The sequence below is a fragment of the Chaetodon trifascialis genome, chromosome 22 (genome assembly GCF_039877785.1).
Source record: "Chaetodon trifascialis isolate fChaTrf1 chromosome 22, fChaTrf1.hap1, whole genome shotgun sequence".
Lineage (NCBI taxonomy): Eukaryota > Metazoa > Chordata > Actinopteri > Chaetodontiformes > Chaetodontidae > Chaetodon > Chaetodon trifascialis.
Window position 1 is genome coordinate 15260878 of NC_092077.1, and position 23869 is coordinate 15284746.

General features: G+C 43.8%; 1 protein-coding gene across 3 annotated transcripts in view; it reads right to left on the bottom strand.

Annotated features, from left to right (window-relative positions):
- Positions 1–23869, bottom strand: part of anks1b (ankyrin repeat and sterile alpha motif domain containing 1B) — a 204887-nt gene that overhangs the window by 133135 nt on the left and 47883 nt on the right. For all 3 annotated transcript variants that reach the window (XM_070992162.1, XM_070992161.1, XM_070992160.1), the window contains exons 2-4: positions 16646–16726; positions 13757–13913; positions 638–790 (exon numbers count right to left, since the gene is read on the bottom strand). In XM_070992162.1, the coding sequence (XP_070848263.1) occupies positions 638–790; positions 13757–13913; positions 16646–16726 (391 nt within the window). The remainder of the gene's footprint in view (positions 1–637; positions 791–13756; positions 13914–16645; positions 16727–23869) is intronic.

Sequence of the window (23869 nt, forward strand, 5' to 3'; positions counted from 1 at the left end):
AGAGTCATTAATTTACCTAATGAGCATGTTTTTGGTCTGTGGGAGGAAGCCGGAGTGCCCGGGAAGAGAACCCACGCATGCACGGGAAGAACATGCAAAGTTCACACAGAAAGGCACCCGCCCGACCCGGGGATTGAACCGGCGACCTTCTTGCTGTGCGGCACGCACACTACCTGCTGCCCCACCGTGCCGCCTTTTATGCTAGCCATTGTGTTTAAATATTTCTATCATGTTTCATGCATCTTAAGTTTAAGTCTTGCTGTTTATTGTTTCTCCTGTCCCAAATTTTAGCTAAAATTGAAGTCACCTGTATTGTAAGAGACAGACAATTGGACAAGCTTTTCCAGGTTTTCCAGCTGACGAAGTCTTTAGCATCAGATCACCACAAAACAGTATGACAGATTCAAATTCTCAGCGGTAATCAGTGGCTTCTGTACCTTAAATTCAGGCTGAATCGGGACATATTTGCACCTTTAATTTTTACAACCAAGGAGCTCTGTTGCATTTTAGCAACACGATGAAAAGGCAGTGAGGATCATTTTAAAAGCTGAAAACAGCTCGTTCATTTCCTGGCCTTTGTAGTGTAAAATACACACTTTCATATGTGTTTAGACTGATACGTGTCCTTCTCACTGACCTGCAGCCGTCCATACAGCGCTGCCAGGTCCAGAGGTGTCTCCTGCTGGCTGTTCCTCATGGTGGGGTCGGTCAGCTCCTGCAGCAGCACTGAAACCACCTCAGAGTGTCCGTACTGGGCTGCACAGTGAAGCGCTGTTTCCCTGTCATGGTTCTGTGGGAGAATGAGAGGAAAGAGGGATCGACGGCAGGAGGGGTGAAGGGGAAGAGAGAGAGGGATGAGAGGAGGGGTGGAAGCGGATGTAGGTATTATGGGAGTGATGAGGAGTGGGCGGGGGGGCAATGAAGTGAGAAGAGCGAGAGAGGGTTAAAGATGACAGAGCGATGGAGGGATGCAGTGAGGCAGCAGCGAAGGTCAGAAGTGAGAAGAAAGGTAGGCGATGGGAGGAATGAGAGGATTGGAAAAAGGTGAAGGAAGGTGTTTAAGGAACAGACGACAAAAGCATGAGGTGCGGTGATTAACAGCAAAGAAAAGCCAGAAGCGTTGAGTTGTCGGGTGGGTGAAAGGATTGAGATATAAGGGAAGAGAAGAAGAAGGAGGAAATAAGCAGTTAGCTTAATTTATTGGGAATCTGACACAAGGTGAAATCCTAGATGGGAAGCTGCATTCTGTGCAGACGTTTCTGCTGCACACATGCAGCAGCCAGTATATCATCCTGCATGTACAAATTCCAGAAGCGTGTCAGGTTTGTGAGAGCTGTCGGGGGAAATCTACAGCTTCCTGTCTGTGAAATAGGAGCGATGGCAGAAAGCAAAATGTTTTACTCAAATCCTCTGTGCCTTTTTGGTCCAACACTTTTCTCTATACTGGCCGATTGAGCCTGTCAGCCGATCCAGTCAGCATAGCACAGCCACTTATGTGATGTTTATATCTCTGAATTTTGAAGTTTTTCAATTGATTTCTTTCTTGCGAGTTACTGATGATTCATTTGTTAATTCTGCTTACATACAACCCCATTTACATTTAGTTATTTCACACATCTCGGGCCATCCAGTATCAAAAACCTGGAGTGCAAATGCATCGGAGCGAGGCTGAAGTGAGACTTATCCTGATTTGCATGAAGCCCACAAAAACTGAGACAAGCTGCAGTCAGATTTGTGAACTAGCTAAGAACTGAGCACTTAAAAGCAGCATATAGACATGTTCTGTATAAGGACATTTTGAGTATTTGTCAGCAATAACTTCCCCTGTTAAGACATAATTCATATCATTACAACAGAGTTTCACTATGGTGCCATTCACTATCTCTTAATAGAGCAGCTTCACAAGAGTTATAGGTGTTAATGCTAAAGCTTAAATCTGCAACACAACTACACTACAGTGTTTTAAAGCACTTATTACATGTTTATATACAGCTTATAAATACTAAATATGGTACTTAAAGTGCGACCTCAAATTCCTAATCATGTGAAAAGGTCATGAGTTAATCTACCTTCAACATTCACATTTATCAAAGTCACCGAAACATCTATAAACACATTAATTTACAACATTTTGGCACGAAATGTCTCAGAGGAGTGTGTGTGCCTTAAAGGTTACTTTGAACTAAAGGGGGGGCTTTCATTTAGAGGAACTATGGCTGTTTTCTGGTTCTCCGGGGGCCCCTGTCAGGACAACAACACTGCTGGTGGTCCCTGGGGCCCCGCAGCTCTGGATGAAAACAGCCCAGTAATGACTGGAAAACTGGGCAGAGGGACACCCACCCATGAAGGAGAGAGAGACATGATGGATAGCCATATCAGGGGAGAAGAGAGGGAACATAGAGAGAGCACCAGTGGGCCCTACAGGGATTAAATCTGTGGACGTCACCATATACTTGGAAACGGATAATCTGGCAAACATATACTGTAGATATACATACACGTGATGGAGGCGCACACACGTGCATTTAGCCTTCTGTGGATGATATCGAAGGGGAGAGAGGAAATGAAAAGGCTGGATTTTCACTCGTGTTCATCCAACAGCAAAACCTACACTTTGAGTCGGTGGCTGATATTCAATACGCCATGATATAAACATTGGCGGGGGAAAAAAGGAGGGAGAGGATGAACAAAGGCAAGGGATGACAGTAGGAGAACAAACGTCTTCTTCTTCTGTCTAGAGTATAAATTCTTTGTGATCCAGACCAAAAAGAGAAGTGTGATAAAATCTATGACACTGCTTCACACTCCCCGTCCACAATGTCACATTCACGCCGACCTGCCCAACACCCCGACGAGTAAAAAGTCTGGAAATACAAGAAGGGACTCAGTACAAGGCTGGTAGAAGCAGTAGTTTACAAAACGGTGAACAAACGGTTTGAAGCTAACTTTTTCATGCTTTGATGACATCATCACCTCAGTTCACGCATGCCCATTTTGGCTTTGTATAATGAGCATGCGCCTGAAACAACAGCAGCAATAATGGCCGACTACTGATCACATCTTGTTGCTAGTAGTACGAATAGAAAGTCATTACTGCCAGGCTCACTGGTGTGGTCAAGGCCTGACTCTCCAGCCACATCTGATTTGTTCAGCTACTCCAATAGATTTGCTGCTGTGCCAATTGGTAGCAAATTCCACTCACCAACCAATCAGAGCATAGTAGGCAGAATTAGCCACTGCTTCCATGTCGACTAATAAAAAATAAAATAAGTTTCAACAAGAGCTGAGTAAACGCTGAATGTGAAATGAAACGCTCATTAAAGCTGATTATTATACATGTTCTTTAAACTTGCCTTTTCGTGAGGTTAAAAATATTCGGTTTCATGCCTCAAAATGCAGACGGATCCTTAATGTTTCCTCCATCTCCTTACATTCCTTTATCAAATTCCCTCACATTTCCTGCCTCGCATGAAGCACTCAAACTTCCATGATAAAGCTCCAAAACACCATAACCACACTCCGCTGCTCAGCTCTCATCTCATGCCTTTTCTTACTCTCTTCCTCCCCAGAGCCACAGCCCGCCCTCCAGCTCCCTCCTTTCATTTACCCCTCCGAGCAGCGAGAGCGAGAGATGACGAGATACTGCGTGAATATCAAGAGGGAGAGAGCCCCTATATGAAGACACACAAACACGTGATGGAGCGGGGAAAACACCACGAGCGTGCTTGAGAGCTTTGCCTCCTCCTCAGCCAATCAGATCCATCTGTTCTCCCCCTGAACTGCACACCCCTCCATTGACAGCAGAGTGGAGCCTTCCAGAGAAGGTCTGACGGCGGGCCCGCTGTACCGAAAGCGCAATAATCACACACTCGTGCACGCTGTAATTCACATCCCTCGCAGTTTACTGGTGTAATTGTCGGTTGCATTATGTTTAATAAACTTCATTTGCTCTGTTCCTGTGTGGATATTCTACTGTATTTCCCACTTTCCCCAAGGGTTCACTTAACTTTCACTTGATCCAGTCTACTCTATAAACTGTCTTCATCGCAGTGTAGCAAACCACCAGAAATGCTGCACAATTAATCATCATCTGCTACTGACAGCATTTAGTGTAGAACAGCAAAGCAGCGTCTGGAGAATAGGTTATCTATTGAAGGTTAAATGCAATATAGCACATGGAAACCAAACTCAATAGGTAATTTAGTTTTTGCCATGAGCGAGTGATGATGCACAACAAAGTGTCTAGATGTATTAAAATAGGTGGAGGCTGAGCAGCATGACATACAACCGCAGTGTTCTGGATGTTCAAGTAGATTAAACTTTGAACCCACATACGCCGGCCTCCACAATGCATGTACAATGAGAGCGTCACTGACAGGAGATGAGAGTCACGAGAGTCGCATGGAGGAAAATGTAGTTACGGGTTAGAAGATTTACACTCTTCATAGCATCCTACTTAGCTTCTTGATAGGGTTACATGGTCGTGTTTGGTTTGAAGCCACAATCAGATTAATGTATTTGAATAATTGGCGGCCTGAGGAGGTAAAAATTATGCAGTAATTCACAAGAGGAAATGGAAAAGGATTTTTCTGTTTTTCTATCCTGTTCTTCATCTCGCAACCCCTGAGATTTACATTTTTTGTTGTGGGCTACAGTTGAAAGCTCCAGAGCAGCGACTGACTGGACATTGTGAAAAGACTGTTTGGCCAAATGCTGCGTCCAAGATCAACAATGAACCTTAAAGTGCTCAAAACAATGGCCATTTGAACACGAACCATTCCGTGACTGAGCAACTCCATCTGCTGATGAAGATCATGTGACACAAGCAAAAGGCTTCAGAACAGCTACTGAGATACTGAGATTGTTTTGTCAATATTTGGTTAATACCATTTGGAAACAAACCAATCACACACACACACACACAGAAATACTGAGCTAAATCTCAACACGGATATGATAACCGCAGGACGGAGATTGCAACTATTGCTGGCGCCGCTGCCGCTGACCTCTTCTGCCTCTGCAGCCTTAAACGGACAATAAAGCTTTGTGCTGTGTGAGGTGCAGCGGATTGGACTGACAAAGCTTTAGATAGGGAAAAACGCAATTCCCCGGCAGAGAGAGGAGTGACAAAGAGTGACAGGATGAAGGCGAGGAGGAGAGAGAGAGAGCAGGGGAAGCAGAGAAAATCCTCCATCCATGTTCTGAGAGAGGGCTATATATTTCCATAACGCTCGCTCTGACAGCTTTCCGATATCATCTAGCACTCGGTGTATTGTTGCTGATTGGGCTCTGAGCAACAGCCATCCACTAATGACACTTCAACAGGCATGGCAGCACATTATTGACAGGCCCGTACAAATGGATGTCAGCGCTTCGCTCTCAGCAGCATGCGGTGCTGACACACAGTTAATGGTCACAAATGTAAAAAGTATGGGTAATGAAAAGGTATCTGCTCGTCCTCGCTCTTTTCACCCTGACAGCTGTGGTTTTATTATAGATTAAGGAGGATTCTGTGATCGTTTTTTATGATATTTACTATCCACGCAGCATCCCCTTCTTCCTCACTGAAGGACACCCAGAAATTGCCTGCACATTACAGTGCATTTACCTCCACACACACACAGACACACACACACATTCCCCATGGTAAACACTATCAGTTTTATCTAAACTCATCTCCATGGGACTAAACAAACACCTACGTCCATGTAAATAAGCGAGCCTTATCAGACAGGCCCGGGCTGAAATGAAACCAGAGCGAATGAAGTGCAGAGGTATTTGTTTGAACATACACCGCGTTAATGCTGATGGACTGATATGCAGGATGAGCTTCGCCTTCGTTACAGCGTCTCATAATCCCAGCAGCTCAGCCCGCTGCCTGGGGAGAGCTGGGTAAATAAATAGAGAATGAAAAACACGAGACACGCAAGGTGAAACTCTTCTCCTTCTCGCTCCCGTCTTCTGTTCTTAATATGGATCTGAATAAGTCCAGAAAAGCAAAAATAACCATTTCAAGATTTTATGTATCTACCGTTCATATACATAGGGAATACCGACATTACTTATGCTTTAAATATTCTCGGTGTTTATTGTCGACTTGCCGCCCCGAGTCCAAAAATAGTTGTGATGCTGTTCTGGTAAGTTAACTGGTGCAATATTTGTGTGGGTGGTCATTCAAATAGGTGTTATTTAATCTCATACATGATTTCAAAACTTGTGTTTGACTCTGCACTTGATTCAAAGTACCAGGGAATTAGCCATTTAGCTCGTTTCCCCGCATGCAAATGTTCAATCAAATCGACATCTACCAATCGAGAGATAGAATATTAAAATGACTTTCAGCCTTCAAAAAAAAGGCGTGTATAATAATTGGAGCCCTGCTGTGTTGGTAAAGAAGCAGACGGGGGGGTTCAAAGATATGCTTCCTGGAGGCTAACGTGACAACTTCAAATGTCTTTGAAGCAAAGCTGCTCAGTTCACAATGACGTGAAACAAAGAAAAGCATTTGCTTGACAAATGAATTAAGAAATAAACAGATGATCAAAACTGCGGCCAGCTAATTAACCATTCAGCTCAACTCTCCTAATGACACTTTTTTGCTGATAACTGTGCTGTTTGTTCGTATTTTGTAATGATAACAGTCTAAAATGAAAATGATATCCTCCAGGCATAGTTACAAACGTTTTACTGGATCTCCGTTTCTATCTCCGTCCGTAAGTCAAAGACGTATCCACTGATGAAACCTAAATTTAAACAGTACTGCATTTTCAGAAATTCACCCATTTATGGGGGCAGTCTTAGACTAACTCCACAACTGATGTCATGTATATACGACATATTTTTTTACAAAACTGTAAGAAAATAAAAAGTTTTATCCTTGACCAATGCTGAAAACCTTTAAAAGGTGAAATGTATGTATGAAAAGACAAAGATCTCAATTAGCTTTTATCAAGTTGAACTGCTTTGAACGGAGCGAGACACAAAGTCCTTCATGAAAATCCTCAACTCCGACCTCCCTGCTGGTTGGCAAAGTGAGGAGGAATCTTTTTGTGGGGCATTAAGCACAATATTTCAGCTCTCTGTCACATCACCACAGAGGAAAATCCTGCAAATGTTTTCCTGTGTCTTCATATAACACCTCGGTTAACACGCTCACACACAATCTGCTCCCAGCTTGCAATAATCACTCAGGGCTGCAGTTTGTTTTGATTCATGGCGAGATGAATCGGTTTTCTTTTACTGAACTTTAATTAGCGGGCCCACTGCCGACAGAGCGTCAGGCTGAGGAAAACATATGACATAACATTTTTTTTTTTTTTTTTGAAACAGATTAGTCATAAGAAAACATCCTATGGCTCAGTGTGACTGTGTGTGTTTTGGCAGCATGGCGGTAGGCAGTGTTTGAGCAAGGATTTTCCCAGGGCGGTTTCTCGTAGTAGCATGTGCTCTCACGGGGGCCGTGCTCGCATGTTGACCGTCAGGAAACATATGGTTTCATTCTCATGCGTGCATGACGGGGCATGGAGTTACCAAGACTGTAAGATGAAAACACACAGGCGCACATGCAGAGGGACATTTGGGGAAACACGCAGCAGGGCGGGCAGCCTCGTGACCTTTTACCTTCGTCTTAGTTCACACAGCCTTTAGGCTCCCAGATGGCCTCTGCACCTGGAGAGAGGCCCGCGGGAAGCACCTCACGCATGCATGTGCACGACGCATCGCAGCGTGCACCGTCTTTCTAATCTCTTTTATAATCTTCGTGATTTTATGCTGAACATCTCCTCTCTCCTCCTTCTGGGAAGGCAGAGGGAAAAGCGAATGGCACAAACCCTCCGTTCTTCTGTCGGTGGAAAAGAAAACATTCTTGGGATGTATCTGCAGCACAGGGGGACATACTTGACCTAGACAGTCACCCACGCACAGAATAACCCTTAAATTGACTAGACCAGAGGCCCTGCACAGAGGAGGCCTGAAGGATGTGTGCTTGTTCCCACACACACATCAACACATTAGTCAGGCAACATACTCTGCCTGGATGCCCCCCAAACACTGCTGGTTCAAATCCTGGGGCCAAAAAAGCCTCTGAGCAAGGGGCCTGTTTGTGTGCATGTTGCTCCCCATCACCCGCTGCCCACATTTCTTGTTATCGCACCAGTCAATTCTATGATAAAGCCATAAAAGGTCCGACAGAAAAACACTTGTTTGTTGCATCTATCCAACAATACTAGAGCACAGCTTACTAAAACCAATACAGTATCCACAGAGCATGGCCTAGTCACTGCAGTACTGTATGCATCACATTACAGCCGCCACAGTCCAAATGAAAGTTAGACTGAAGCCACTGGTCTCAATTTCAGACTTATTCATGACTTTAAATGTTTTGTTTTGCTGTGACATTTAAAGCAAGAGACAACCACATTCACATTATTCTTTTCATGGCATGTTTGCTTATTTGTGGTAATCTAGATTGGATTTTTACCACAGCAGAGCTGGTGAGCGTGATGCTTTCCAGTGGCTGATTTCCAATTGCTGGAGCACCCTTGAATGCACCACCAAAAACCTGTAAAGAGAGGCTGAGTGGTGACAGATGAGACAGGTGGTTCTCAGATGAGGAATGCACCAATCCTGCTTCTTTTCAGACCAAGTACTTACATTTGGGTACTTGTCGATACTGAGTACTGGTACAAGTACAAAAACAGTAATACAGAGTTCTATATCATACAGTTCTAACACGCTCAGCACACACACACTGAAGTGCAGTTGCAGTACAGTGGAGTGGCAAAGCGTCTTTTGATGGCCTCGTCTGTGTCTGTGGTCTAAAGTCACAGCAGAAATCTGATGCTTTGGCAGAAGGCTCACTTCAACTCCTCAAACCGTCTTTGTAGAAGCGTCCACTGGCGAGCGCTGACTTTGTCGCGAAGCTCATATTCGGGCCCAAATATTCCCAGAGCCTGCTTCTGCTCGATGAGAGGCTGTTTGGTCGCACGGTTGCTGTGATGTGGCGACAGCTGGGTCTGTCATACTGCAGCTCCGGTACACTGAGAAGACGATTAAGTCCTGCATTATCTACAACTCAGAACGGCTTGTCATCAGGAGCGCACTGGGTAAGAGCAGCTGTTATTCTGACCGCCTGCGGGTCGTCTCTGGTCATTTTCTCGCACTTCTCCAGCGTTTGCTGCAAAGTTGGTTGTTGCCGTTTCCCCTCTGGTAGCATCAGTAAACTCCTTGAACTCTGATGTGCTGCTGCTTCAGAAGTTTTATCAAATTGACATCAAATATGATCACAATCATGAGTTCATAAACACAGTGTGGGACCTGATACTGGTATCGGTTCCCCCCACTTTTATAATATGCTGTGCTATTCAGTGACTTGTTCATCTTCTGAAATGTCGATGTGGTCAAATGAATACATGTGAAATCTAAGTGTGTGTGGAAATGTCATTCTCTCTTTAATAGGCACCTCTTGGCTTGTCCTAGGATACTAATAATGCTTTTTAACGATGCTGGCCCCGGACAGCCTATTTAATTGACTTTTCTGAAGTCCAGACAGACTTCAGTTCACTGTTTTTGGGCTGTAGTAAGATTAGACTCCCATCGCTCTCATTTTTTTGAGTTCAAGACAGGTAACAGGCACTGTGGGACTCGAATCCATCACCAGCTGTCAATTACAGGCCATTGTTTGCACGTCTAATGAAGTATTTTTAATAATTCTTAGTTGTTAACCCTCGGTTCAGACCTACAGCGGATGAGTCAATCTGAGAGGGAGTAAAAGAGATCACAACAAACAACGCCTCACTCCTAAAAACATGCATTTGGCCCTGAAAGCAGAGTGCGAGGCCTCGAGTAAACAAGCCATCTTTCACCATCCATCACTGTCTCTCACACATTCAAACACACACACACACACACACACACACACACACACACACACACACACACACACACACACACACACACACACACACACACACACACACACACACACACACACTATGTGTGATCGTCTTATCCAGTCAGATGGCCTCCACCTCTCTCATACATACACACACACACACACACAAGCTCCCACAATAAACACAAACAGCTGTGAATGGGAACTACTGGGACCAATTAGGCAGTAAATAGTGGCTGGAATTGGTTCACCACCAACTAATAACTTCCACTAACCTTGAATAATCCTCTATTGGCTCCAGCGTGGAACTGGCCCGCCTACACACTTCCGCCGTCTCTCTCTCCGTCAGTTTCTCCCATTTTTCTTTACACTCTCAAGACCTTTCGAGCTCATTACAGCTCTTTCCTGCACCCTTTTCCACAGTCACGTCGCCATTTGTCACCCCATGTACAAAAGGTGAATGCAACCACTGCGTTTATCTCTCTCATGTAAGAAAAGAGCAGATATTGAGACAGAAGAGCGCGCCTCTGTGGAATCACCCTATAAAACTAAGCTGCAAACACACACACATACACACACCCTTAACCTCTGACATGAGGAATAGCGTGTGTGGGCAGAGTAATATCATTGAGAATGGGGTAATGTGCAGCCAAAGGCTTGCTGCTGTAAGTCTGGATGATGGGTGTGCGCGTGAGTCGGACTCAGTATATCACCCTGGCTAATGTATGCAGGCCCTGCTCTCGACTGCAGACAGGACAGACACTGGGAAAATATGTAGCTTGTGCATCGTAAACATGCCAAATCTATAAATCTTCCACTCAGATTTATGCCTGCAACCTGAGAACAACTGTACCCTCACTAACTGCAAGACTGCCGGACAAATACAGCATTATTATGCACAGGTACCATAAATAAATAATATTTTACAAAACTGACTGCATCAGGCAAATAAACACTTTTAAGGTGGTTTAAGAGTGGCAAAGCGCGGTCTTGCTGTAGTCTGCTGCTGTGCTGTGTGACAGACTAATATGAGCTCTGTAGCTCAGCATTTTCATCAGTGTTTATTATACAGGAGGAGAGATGGAAACTGTTGACAACAGAGCAGATAAAACCAGTAATTTCCAGCTTGTTGATACACAAGGCTCAAAGTGAGATGCATGAGACAAAGAGGGATACGAGAAAAGCTGATCAGTGTAATTACATGATTTAACGAGCGAGGTGTTAGGAGAATTTATGGAAAGAAGCTTCCTCTCCCCTGATATTTCACAGATGGACATGAATATGAGATCATTTTAAGGCTAATCAGATGGGTTTTGTCAGAATTGAATATCACAAATAACATTTTTTTGGTGGCGCGTTGGACATCGCGGTCGGCTTCTCTGTGTGGGGTTTGCATGTTCCCCCCACAGTCCAGAAACATGCAGGTTAACTGGAAACTCTAAACTGCTCTTAGATGTGAGAGAGTGTGTCTCTATGCATCAGCCCTGTGATTGACTGTCCACCTGTCCTGCTCATAATCCGCCTCTTACCCAATGTCAGCTGGGATTAGCTCCAGCCCCCCTTGACCCCCAAGGATAAGTATGCATAGCTAAAGGATGGATAAAACTTTTCTTGTTCTCAAATGTATTTAATGCTTGGACAGACTCTGTTTTTCACATTAACATTTATAGATATCGATGTCATTTTTATTGGTTGTAGGCCAGTTGTAGTTTACATCCGCGTCTGTCCAGACTCATATAGATTACGAAGACTTTGAGGGATTTCAGTTAAAAGGTATTAAGTGTCTTTTGGGGCAAAATGGACGTAACTTAGAGACTATTTTTCCAGAGGAGCTTCATCACATGGTGCAAAGACCATCAGCTGAAGCTCAACATCAGCAGAACCAATGAGCTTGTGGTGGATGACAATGCTTCGGTGACCTCTGACCTTTGACCGCCAACATCTAATCGGTTCATCCTCACACATTTGAGCCAAATTTGAAGAAAGTGTTCCTGAGATATCATGGAGGCATAAAAATGAAACAACAGAAAGTAACAAAGGAAGACAAACTTGGCAGTAAGCAATAATTTGCAAAACTTGGCATCGAGAGCGAGATACTTAACTTGGCGTAAGAAATCCTTTCAGAAGGATCCAACACTTGATTAGACACAAACTACTATTTGCAATAAGCAACGGCTTTGATTGCTCATGCCTTTGTGTTTAAAATGTGCTATAAATATAAAGCTACCTTGCCTATACATGTGTAAGTTTATTTATACATTATTCAAACACGTTAGTTTAAATGTCACCACTGCACACTTAGTTTTATAACAAAGCAACAGCAACAGTGTCTTCGTAAAACAACCATTTTGCATCAGTTCCAACGTGTAGAAATGCTTTGATAGACCAAAACTGTAATGTAGACACAGCTTGTATCTTTGCACATGCTGGCAGCATGTAGCACAAGTCCTCTTTGCTTTCATGTGCACACCAAACCACACACTAACACAACAGCATCAGTCTGTCTCCATTGTTAACTTTTTTGACTCGAAAATTATGCCTCACGGCGAGGAAGTCTTGCCTCCTACACATCAACAGCATTAGGGTTTGCAGAAAGTTACCTTAGAAAACTCAGCACAAAAACACAGACAAGCCAGAAGAAAGGCATCATGACAAGAATGACTACAATGTCCGGCGTAGTGCATCAGAAAGCACGTCACAGGACACGTCCTTCATAAACGAACTGAGCACTGAAGCCAGCATCACAGTACAGTATCTCCTCAATCAGCACCTTCCACCCTGTGTGTCCACGCTGCATGCACAGCAGCCCACTCAGCTCTACGAATCACTGAGCAGGTTAAAAAAGAAAATTACCAGTGTCCACTCGCAGACAAACCTCTTCATTTCAGGGACAGGGGACACCATTTATCACGGCAAACAATTAGGCTCTAACAACTCTGAGAGGGAAATGATTTGGTTAATGGTGACAGAGGAAAATGTGCTTATTAGGCAGAGTAAATAACGCTCCAATAACCTGGGGGGTCTATTACTACTACACCATGAGGGGCAGGAATATTAAAAGAGACATCTTAGCCATTAACATTTTAGCCAGCACCTCTAATTGAACACCACTTCCTGGGCGCCTTGTACTCCTCTTAAAATGCGGCGCATCAGCAGCCGTGACATCACCAATATGCTGCAAGCGGAGACGGACAGAAAAAGAATGAGGGAGGAGAAGAAGGTCATTTTTGCTGATGAGGAATGACAGCAGCGGCAGGCCGAATGCTCCCAGAGCTGAAACGCTCACCCGGCTGTCAGGGAGAGATCACTGGGAACTGTAAAAGATCGGCTCTGTTGGACAGGAGCCATAATGAGACGACCTGTGGCAGCGCTGGTTTAAGTGCCCCGAGAAACACAACAGAAGAACTCAACTTCAATTTAGCTGGTGAGACCTCTGTTGTGCCGTGACAGTACACAGGGAGTGAAGAAAGAAGTCTAGACCTTAAGTTTTAGTGATGCTCTTCTCAGTCTTCTCCAATAGCATGTCAGAGGTCATGGCAAGAGGCAGAACACAAGAGCCCAAAGGCCCTCAGCTCAGGCCCCATCAAAGACAGAGCCATAGTAACTCTCCCTGAATCTGACGAGCATATTTAAAAAGAGAGACCAGATCTGAAGGGGATCCCAGGACAGCCTGATCAAACCCGGATAGACTAAAGGATAATTAAAGCTGACACAGAAGGCAGTAGACCCAAACAGACTCGCATGAAGTCTATTTAATTCATTATCTGTTTCATTTACCTGTCAATCAGTGCGCTGGTATACCTATATGTTACGTTATTGACAGAGTTTACTCATTAATGTACACCTGCAAATTATGGCATTTACCTGCTGGTTGACCCGGCAGTGTGAGGGTCCGTGGTGGATGAGGATGCGGACAATGTCCACGTCTCCCCGCCAAGCGGCCAGGTGCAGCGGGAAGCAGCCCTTGCTGTCGGCCACATTTGTGGACGCCTCGAACTGCAGCAGCTTTAGCACCACTTCCCTGAGAGAGACAGACACATGCATACAGATCAATACATCAAAAGATGGAAAGATGGAGGGCTGGAGACGGAGAGCAGGAGGAGAGATGAGCGCTAAAACCTGAAATCCATATCATGAAATACTGCCTCATTTCCCTTGAGATTTCCCTTTTTCTGTATCATGTTCTATCAAGTCATACCGCTGCCAATTTAATCAAACACATGTTTTCAATAATTTATCACCAACACCATCTTTAACCTTCAATCAAAGCCTTGTTGGCCATTTTAATAGTAACACCCTCAAAGAAAAAGGATACAGATGCTGTTTGATCTCTAATGAAACACAAAGACTGGATAAGACTGAATAAACTGCACCACCTGCAAATGTCCACACTTTACAACTGCTCGCCTGGCATTGCACACACACGGCTGAATTGTTTGCATTATGGTTTGTTGGCTTTACTGGTCCATTCTGGTCCCCTGTCCACTTCTGTGTTTCCCTGACTAGCTGGACAGGCAGGCTTCATGGGAGCTTGCAGCCATCTGATCTGTCTGGCACCTAGAACAAAGCTGGTTTATGGGTATTGGAGGGATTTATGGCGAGTGAATGATCAGTATACCAAGCAGCCAAAGAGGCAACGACAGCAGTGAGTTCAACTGGAAACGATCACAAGTGCTTCCATGTTTTGATCGAATAACGTATTCTCAATTACACAAATAGATAAAGTGATACATCACGGGCTTGTGGGGATCCATTTAGCTGCTGCACAGCGATACTACTTCATATTAGGAAGTCTCCAGCTGAAGTCGTCGCGTCTCCGTGGAGGAGGAAAGGTGAAGTGCTTCATTTGCATTCGGAATGTCAGGGGGAGAAACGGAGAAGGTAGAAAGGGAGAAAACTCTCCCAGGAGCAGAGGTGAAGGCAGCGCCGAGATGCTTAATGAACTGCTTTGTTAATTAATTATTTTTTTTTATATGATTCAGTCAGATTTAAGCGGCAATTACACAGCAAGATGACAGTGGGAAGATCTCAGGGTCAAATATGGGAATATTCAACTTCCTTCTGCTTGGATTGAGCCTGCCTGTCAAAAGCGTTTTATATCATAAACAATTATTAAAAAGATCTCAAAAACAATTAAAATCCAGCTTGAGGAACTCATATCTGAACTCAACACTGCCCGTTGTCAAGTTTCTACTGTCTTCACCCTCGTTGCCAGTTCTCTTCTTCCTTTCCCACCTAAACGCTGAAAACACTCGACAGCTTTTTTGTTGGCGGCCTAATTTCCACTCTGAGGCTGCGTTTTTCTCTCCCACCCTCCTCTCCTCTCCAGTTGATCTGAAGTAGGAAATCCATATAATTGCCCCCAAAACACAGGACTAATCCTTCAGTTCCGCCAAGCTGGGATAGCGGTCAGGCTTGCAGTTAATCCACACTGTGTAACGGATTTCTCAGCAGGCCCAGGTGAAGAAAGGAAGCGGCACAGCAGCTCTGAGCAGACGCAGACACACGGAGCATGAACGCTTTTAAACGCTGCGTTATCAAACATCTTATAGTCAGACTTATCGAAATTCATCCACTGCTCAAAGCTGTCTACTTCTTGACAGTCAGACTAATTTGGCATTTTTTAAAATATCTTTTAAAAACCAAAAACAAACATGGTTGATTGAGCAGCCACGTCAAAGCCAGACCTTCACTCCAGCACAAAATGCTCCAAAACAATCCATCAGTTACGAGTAAATTTTACTGTGACAATTCTTAGATACTAACAGCATCTTAAAAACACATTTCAGACCTGTAGCAGAACCGAGATGCTCATTAATGTTGCAGGGGTCATTCAATCTGACATCTAGACTGAGCATGTCCTCACTGCTGTAGATGCTACCCAGTTATTAACCAGTTAATGTGGTCTCTAGAAACAATTTTCTTTCTTATTTCTCACTTCACAGCCTCGTTGGAAAATGTTTACAGCTTGTTCTGTCATTAGGTGCAGCTGGTCAGCAGGTGTCACTGATTGCTACTGTGGAGACATGGCTGCTAGTTCCACATTAGCTTTGGGTGGCTAACTTTTTGAGCTTAAAATAAATGTGTCTTCACTTTTGTGAAGCTGTCTAACTTGCAGTAAAGAGTTAACGCACTACTGATCCATCTAAACTCTCTTTGTGAAACTTGACTGGTGCAGAATCACCTCTGCTTCAGGCGTTGTAGTGAGCTTCAGCTAGCTATAATTAGCTAACATTAGCTCTCCAGGACAAAGCTTGACCGTGTTAGCTCACGCTAACCGCTCTCATAGCTCATTTTCAGCAGCAGCAGGCAACTGTTTTTAACAACAAAACAAAACTCTAAACAACAACAACTGTACACAACCTGTTCAGCACAGAACAGCAGACAAAGTTAGCAACCAGCTAACTTAGCAAACCTAGTGGAATATTTAGCAGCTAAAGTGATTTTAGAGCTAAGTATTTTTTCCTCAGGAGTCGGTAGAGACCAAAAACAGAACAAACTAGCATTTAACAGTAAAAGAGAGTGAAGACTGGACTTACATTCACCAGGTGGCCAGAAAACTGATGCTAAATCAATGCTAAACACACACATATGACACCAGGCGCTCGCACACACGGACACACACATATATATACACACACCTCTTCAATTTTTTATACCTAACTCTACAGTACATGGATTTATAAATACTTTTTCTAGACTAAAACAATAAAATACTCACGCAGCGACATAAACACTCATGTGCAGTCTTACCTGTGTCCATTCAGTGAAGCGTGATGTAAAGGTGTGTATCCTGAGCTGTCTGTGCAGTTGACATTCAGGCCCTTCCACATGCTGGAGAGAGAAGAGAAATATATCAGAATTAATCCTCATAGTGAGAAACACACACTTTCTTTGCCCCAAAACAGCCACTTTTAAATCATCTCAGTACTGAAGTGCCTGTTGTTTGCTAACGTGCTGGCTGAGGCCTGCTGACAGGGGTGCTGAAGTGTTGTTATTGGGATGTTATTACCTCGTCGTCACACACATTTTAAACTCCTTCCGCGTCAGAAAATATGACACAGACTTGAACAGTTTAGCACCTTTATTTCAGCAGCTTATTGGAAGTCTGTTACCTCTCCTATCTGCTGCACCTGTTGCATTTCAGACCCAGGAAATGGCAAACCACACCCAGCCAATTAGGATTCACTCCTTGTGGAACGCGCCAAATGTCAGATAGGTTGAGGGGGGGTTGTGATGTCATTTTGAGAAATTCAACGCTATTCTTCTTTTTTCCTCTTTTAACAGTTTAGTAATATTTATTCACTGTTAACTGGCTACATTTATCTACTGAGAAACAGACGAATCCCTGCTGTGAGTTAATTGATTTATTAATTGTGGTGTTTCCTTTAGTAGCAGGAGCTACAGCTTGTATAAAAAAAGGTTGGAAGATTAAAGAGGCCAGAAATGCTTTCTCCTTGTTTTCTTGTTTGTTTGTTTTCTTGTCGAAGAAGTAATGGGTTTTGTTTCTTCACACAGAAGAATTTTACTTTGGGTCCCGAGGCGGGAAGTGTAATTTCTCATTTGGGGCGAGAGCCAGAAGAGTTTAAGTCCTATTTCATCACATTGGCAAATAAAGAAAGTGAGTGAGGTTGACTCTTGCGCCAGCAAAAGGCTGAGCATGCAAATAAAACCACACAAAACAGAGTTTGGTGAGGGAAGCCAGCTACGCACAAGACACACACACACAATGTCCACACAGAAACAAACAAACACACACACTATCGCACAAATAGAGCCCAGGGTTTTCCCAGAGCTATAATTATATGACCTCTCTTTTTCACATGAACTCCTCCAAGCGCGTCAGGGAGAAGTACTAATTAGTCGAGCTGCAGTTTGAGCAGCCTTGGGCTGAAAAGCTGAAACAAGTGACTTCTACAGTAGAGGTGACTATATTACCTTTTTCTTTTTTTTAATTAAAGACGACCCGATACTGTGGCGTCTGACAAAGAGAGTCCCAAAATGCAAATCTGTGCCCGACAGTATCTTTCACTGACACACATGTTGAGCTGGTAAGACAGCATTCATTTTTGAAACAGATTATTTGCATTTTGCAATTTATTCAATTCACCAATCTGGTCTCTGAGATGCACTTTACTGGTATTCAAATAAAGGAGTAAAGGCATCCTGGCAAGTGAAGACTTAAATATCAATACTTCCTTTTAACTTCTTCCATTCTTTCAACTGTTAATGATTTTTATTGTACATTCATTTTATTTCACAGCCCGTATTTATCGAGGAAAATAAATGTTTCCTCTAACAGAATCCACTTAAAAACAACTATTTCTATTCAGTTTACATCAATACATGCATTGCACTTTGACTGTTTCCCCCTTCACTGACAGCTTTTATGTCTAAAGGTGAATTTTACCTTTTGAGAAACGGAGCCGAAGCTGCCAGCAAACAGTTAAGCATTGTGGAGGCAGCAGAACATTCGCCGAGCCCGACAGACATCAACACAATGATCAAGGTCAGCGGTGTTAAGCGGTGTGCGCGTGGACGCCAACACACAACTAAACCTGAATTAAAAATGGTATGAAGGGCTGGCTGCACACACACACACACACACACACAGAGGGAGCACAGTGTACATTGATCAATAGAACAAATCTGTTGTATTGAAGGATGCAGAACATTTTACTGCTGAATTCAATTCTAAACTAAATGATGGCTGCAAAACAACCACGACTAGGCGCTCTTATAGCAAGAGCTGCTTTTTTGCACAAAGGTATAAAAAAAACAGAAGCAACAAGAACAAATTGCACAACTGAACACACCAACAGAGCAAGAGAAACAAAGCAGAGAAAAGCACATGGAGACACACCTGCAGTATGTCACAGTCAGAGGTCAGAGAGCAGGAGACCACAGACAGACGGACAGACACACAGCTTGTTTCTATTGGGTCAGCTCATCTCTGCAGACTGCCAGCGTGTGTGTGTGTGTGTGTGTGTGCGCGTGTGTGTGTTCGTATCGATCGCGCTGCTCTGCTGACCCCTCTCAGCGCTGACCGATAGAACCAGCAGGATGGGTTGTTAAAAAGAGCAGACTGACAGAGGCTGAGAGATCAGGATGCAGCGAGCCCAACCGTGAGGCAGAAATAGAGACGACGAGGGGGAAATTAATGCCAGATTCAACTCAAACGTCAGGAAAATGCGGATTTTATTTTCCCAGATGCACAAACACCAACATAAATGAGAAAAGTGCGACTCAACAAATGTCTCCAGTCTTTTACTGCGAGGTATTGGCACGTGTACCATATATAAAAACTAAGAAATACACTTAGTGTTATTATATACGGGAGAGACGACAGGACTGACGTTTCTGTGGTAACCTTGGTTACCTTGTGGTAATCAAGTCTACATGATTGTTAGCTGCTCGGGGAACTCGGCCTCAGGTGCTTTTTTTCTTTGCTTCGCTCTTCCTCTTCCTCTTCCATGCGTGCTGCTTAGGGAAATTAAGACCGACAGCAAAGAGCGCTGCATACAGTGAGATCCAAGGCGCACTGGGACACAACAGAACTCAAACAATTCAAAGCTGACATGAACATGAACACATAATAGCATCGGAAAATGCAAAAAATACCTTTATAATAGAACAGAGTGTTTGCTGTTGTTTGCTTCATACCAGTAAAAAGTAGTACAGTAATCATATTACTTATTGGCAGAATTTACTGCTTGAGAGTTAGATGAGAGGCCATTAGCTTAGCTTAGCATAACAAGTGGATATGAAATAGAAATACAACCACCAGCACCTTTAAAGCAAACCAATTAGTAGCCGTATTTCCGTACTTTGGAAAGAGCTACAGTATGCTAGCTGTTTCCACCTGTTTCCAGTCTTTATGCTAAGCTAAGCTAATCCCCTCAGGGCTCGAGCTCCATACTTAACACACAGACACGAGAGTGGTATCTGCTAGCAGGTCACACCTGTTCAGTTGAAACTGCTGACGCTATACGACAACAGCAGACAGAACATTACAGATTGCACATTTAAAAAGAAAAAACGTCTTCAAGGCTGAATGTGAGACCAAATTTATCTTAACATGCTTTTGCAGTGTAGCAGTTTTGTCTTCTTACTGATAAAACACATTTCCACCTTAAAGCAAACTTTAGACTGCCATTGCAATCTCTATGTGAGCTTTATCAAAATGTTCCACTCAGTCAGTACCTCATTAATTACATAAAACTACCTGGATGGAAACACAGCTAATGTTCCATACGCTCCCGAAAGCAGCTGTCTGTATCTGATAGCTGTTCACCCAACAAACAGGACGCAACACACAAATGCACCAATGCTGCTACCTTCAAACGACCAATGTGTACACCAATTCATTAAAAATGTGCTGCACAAAGAGTCTTTCATGTGAGCAGCGCTCTGGGCAGCCCCAAACACAATCCAGCTCTCCCACGCCCCCACAAACGCACCATATTAATGCATAAACACTGCAGTCATTGCTCAACAGGCATAACCTTCATAAAAAAGCTGCACAAACAAATAAAGGTGGCCACTTTAGTGAGGGAATGTGTAAACCTTGTTCACAGCCTGCGTGAGGCTCGCTGTGATGGCCAGAGCTGAGCAAGGTGTGGTGTTTTCTTTCACTGTTACATATGTGTTTGGCGTGACACCAACCGTGGGTGTCATTAGTGGGTGCTTTAACACTTAGCAAGCATTCTGTGGGTGGCGACTTTCAGGAGTACGATTTAGCAGGATTTGTACAACAGATATGGAAAAAAACCTCTACTAATCATTATTTTCTTATCTCACTGTGACACTCAAATGACGATGTGTGATGTAGAGGAGGTCACTACAGGGAGATTCACCTGCAGCAGCATGGGAGGTCATGCCAGGCATGGTATGCTGGTACATCAGCCAGATCAACATTACAAGGCCATTGAAGAAGAAGAAGAAGAAGAAGAAGAAGAAGAAGAAGAAGAAGAAGAAGAAGAAGAAGAAGAGGAAGTATACTTTATTAATCACCACACAACATGCACACGCCATGCTTCCGTGAAATTATTTCTCCACATTTAACCCATCCTGGAAATCCTTCCTTTGCGGCAGACCAGGAGCGGTGGGCTGCCAGCCGACAGCGGCGGCCAGGGACCCAGTTCCTTGTTGTCACCATTGGTCAGGTGGTGATCTTCTAGCATGTTTTTCGTGGGGGGTTTTATGGAGGATACCCCAGGTGAACACGGGGAGAACATGCAAACTCCACACAGAAAGGCCCCTTTCCTCGGCAGCAGGCACCTCATGCATGGTGGAGGACACGCCCCCGAGCGCCCACAGCGCCCCTAGGTGGGACTCAAACCCGGGACCTTCTAGCTGTGAGGCACAAGTGTTACCACTGTCCCACCGTGCCACTGAATAGGCCGTGTTTTGAGTCCATTAGCTTGTATTTGGAATCCAACTAACTAATTTATTCAGTTTTAAGTCTTGATTGTGCTTGAAGATCAAAAATCACAAAAGAAGAAGAAGCTGCCCTTAAAAGAAGGTACTCAGAGACTTACAATGAGTCTGTGGTATGCAGTGGTGGTGAGTTTATGGCAGCTTATTTTTAGTCCTTTTATACTGTGTATAAAACTGCATTTATGTGAACCTTTACACAGTGAAACAATCTATGACAAGTCAGTTTATTGAGTCCAAAGTGTGGCTTTAGGATAAACAAATGCCACACATTGGAAAACAAGTCATCTGATCGTGGTGAATCACTTCCTAGCTCTTCTTATCGCAGCTGTTCGTTTGTGCTCTGCTGCCATGTCCCACCGCTAAATTCCCAGACTCCGTTTGGTGACATATCACTCCTCCATTGTTTTCTGTGCTTTCGGTGAAGCCAGCCAGCAGAGTTGAAATAGAATTAGTCAGCAGCTTGAGATTAGATAATGGAGGAGAGGTGCTGCTGCGGGAATGCAGAGTCTTGGTGGATTAGTCAAATATGCAGACGACGTCCCACCTAATTAACCTCAGGAGCTGCAGCAGAGAAAACCTCTGGTGGGAGAAGCTATCTCGCTCTTTGTGTACGTTTGTATCGCTGCCGTACTTCACATTTACATTAAAGTTTAACGGGCTGTTTTTGCGTGCTGTGCTTTGACTTCGCTTCTTTCTCCACCTCATGCAACAACATGCAGGTGTTATTCTACATCAGAGATTTCTCGCTCAAGCTTTAACTGCTAGTTTTTCTCCTCCTCTGTCTCTGACAATCCGTCTCGCTTTGCTGAGGGTCTTTTTTTTATTAATGCACTAAAAGGTAAAGGGGTCAAACATCATGAAAGGCCTCCCAGCAGGCAGAGCAACGCTGCCCTCTGTTTGAACCCTTCTTCAGTTACAGTACGACAGTTTCTCCTTGAGTTCACATCACTTTACTACAGCACAGCACAGTGAGGACTGCACTGACATGACATAATGCTGGAAAACCAATAAAAAACAAGCTGTTTTGGTTGCATCTACAGTAACAACACAAATCTAGTAGTGAAGTGTACTTTGGAGTAAGTGGCACCAGTTTAATTTGAATGATACCTAAAAGTAAGGAATTTCTGTTCATATAAAAAGGTCATACATCATTTCCTCACACTGTTTGTCAGTTGGAAATGTGGTTTCCCCAAACTTATGAACAGGATATTGATTTGGGTTTTGATTCATGCCGGATCAAAAGTGGGAGGAAGCGAGTTCTCTACAAATGCAACCCATTTGCAAAAACATTACCTCAAGCAATTTCAAAATGTCGCTGCTCATCAAAAAAGAGCTGAAATTACCCCGTAACTCTTTACGAGTGTCTTTCATTATCAGTCGTTCTGGAAGAGGACCCGTAGTGTCTTTCAAGTGGTAAGAAATTTCTCATTTTGGATGCAAACTTCTCATTCGGCGTGTCACAATGAAAGCCCCCATTTGCTGGTTCTCACCATGGTTATTAAAGCTGGCATCACGTTGCAGCAAAGTTCAAGCTACATCAAAGCGGAGCATTGTCTTCAAAGGAAAAGGAACGAAGGAGCTGGGAAAACCTTTGTAGTCCTGGACACTTCGTGGAGGGAAACTTTCCTTTGTGGGGTGGAAAGTTAAGTCGACTGAATCCGAAAGCCTGTTAAACTTCAGCCGCCGTATGAAATGTAAATTAAAGGCTTTTCGGCAGAAAGGGACGGCTCGACAACAGCGGTAACTTCACGGGAAATAAAAAGGGGACAAATAAGAGGTGCGTTCGCTATCAGAGCAGACTGCGGCAGAAAGGAAGTGGACTCGCTTCATATCCTGTTTTGAGCATGAAGCAGAGGACGTACCTGCTGATTAAGAGTGCACGCTAACTGATATGACCTATAGGATGGCAAACACACACACACACACGGATGCATTTTTCTTTCGAGCTGGCCTTTGATGTTTTAACCACAGCTCACACAGAGACAGTCAATCCCCCATGATGCTTTAGGGCATGAATATTCTGCTTTGCACTCTAGTGTCTCGAGCAGGTGTGCAGGTATGGATGTGGTTTATTCAACTGTGTGTGCGCGTGTGTGTCAAAGGTGAGATCAGCTCAACCACAGAGATAGACAATTATAGTGCAAGGTCTGTGTCAACTCTCAAAAGACCAATTACATTTCTGCAGAGAGAGGTATGAGCCGACCCCCTATCTTTCTCTCTGTTTTTCGCTTTTCCCATCTTTCCTTCCTCGGCCTGTTTTTTCTTCTTTGGTACAACTACATACCCTGCAAACAAACGTGCATTTAATTTAATCTGCAGATGCACAGTAAACGTGAAGGCCCTGCAAATAGAGAGTGGGAGAAGCAACTGAGTTTATATGCTAATGTCTGACAGAGCAGTCACTTGCTGCTGAATGCCCATGCTATGCTAAGTATGCCTCAGGCACACACGCACACATGTTGGATTTTTTGAAGGCTGATACTAATAGTGATATTTCTGCAGAAAAATCAGTCAGTCTTGATATAAGCATGAACAAAT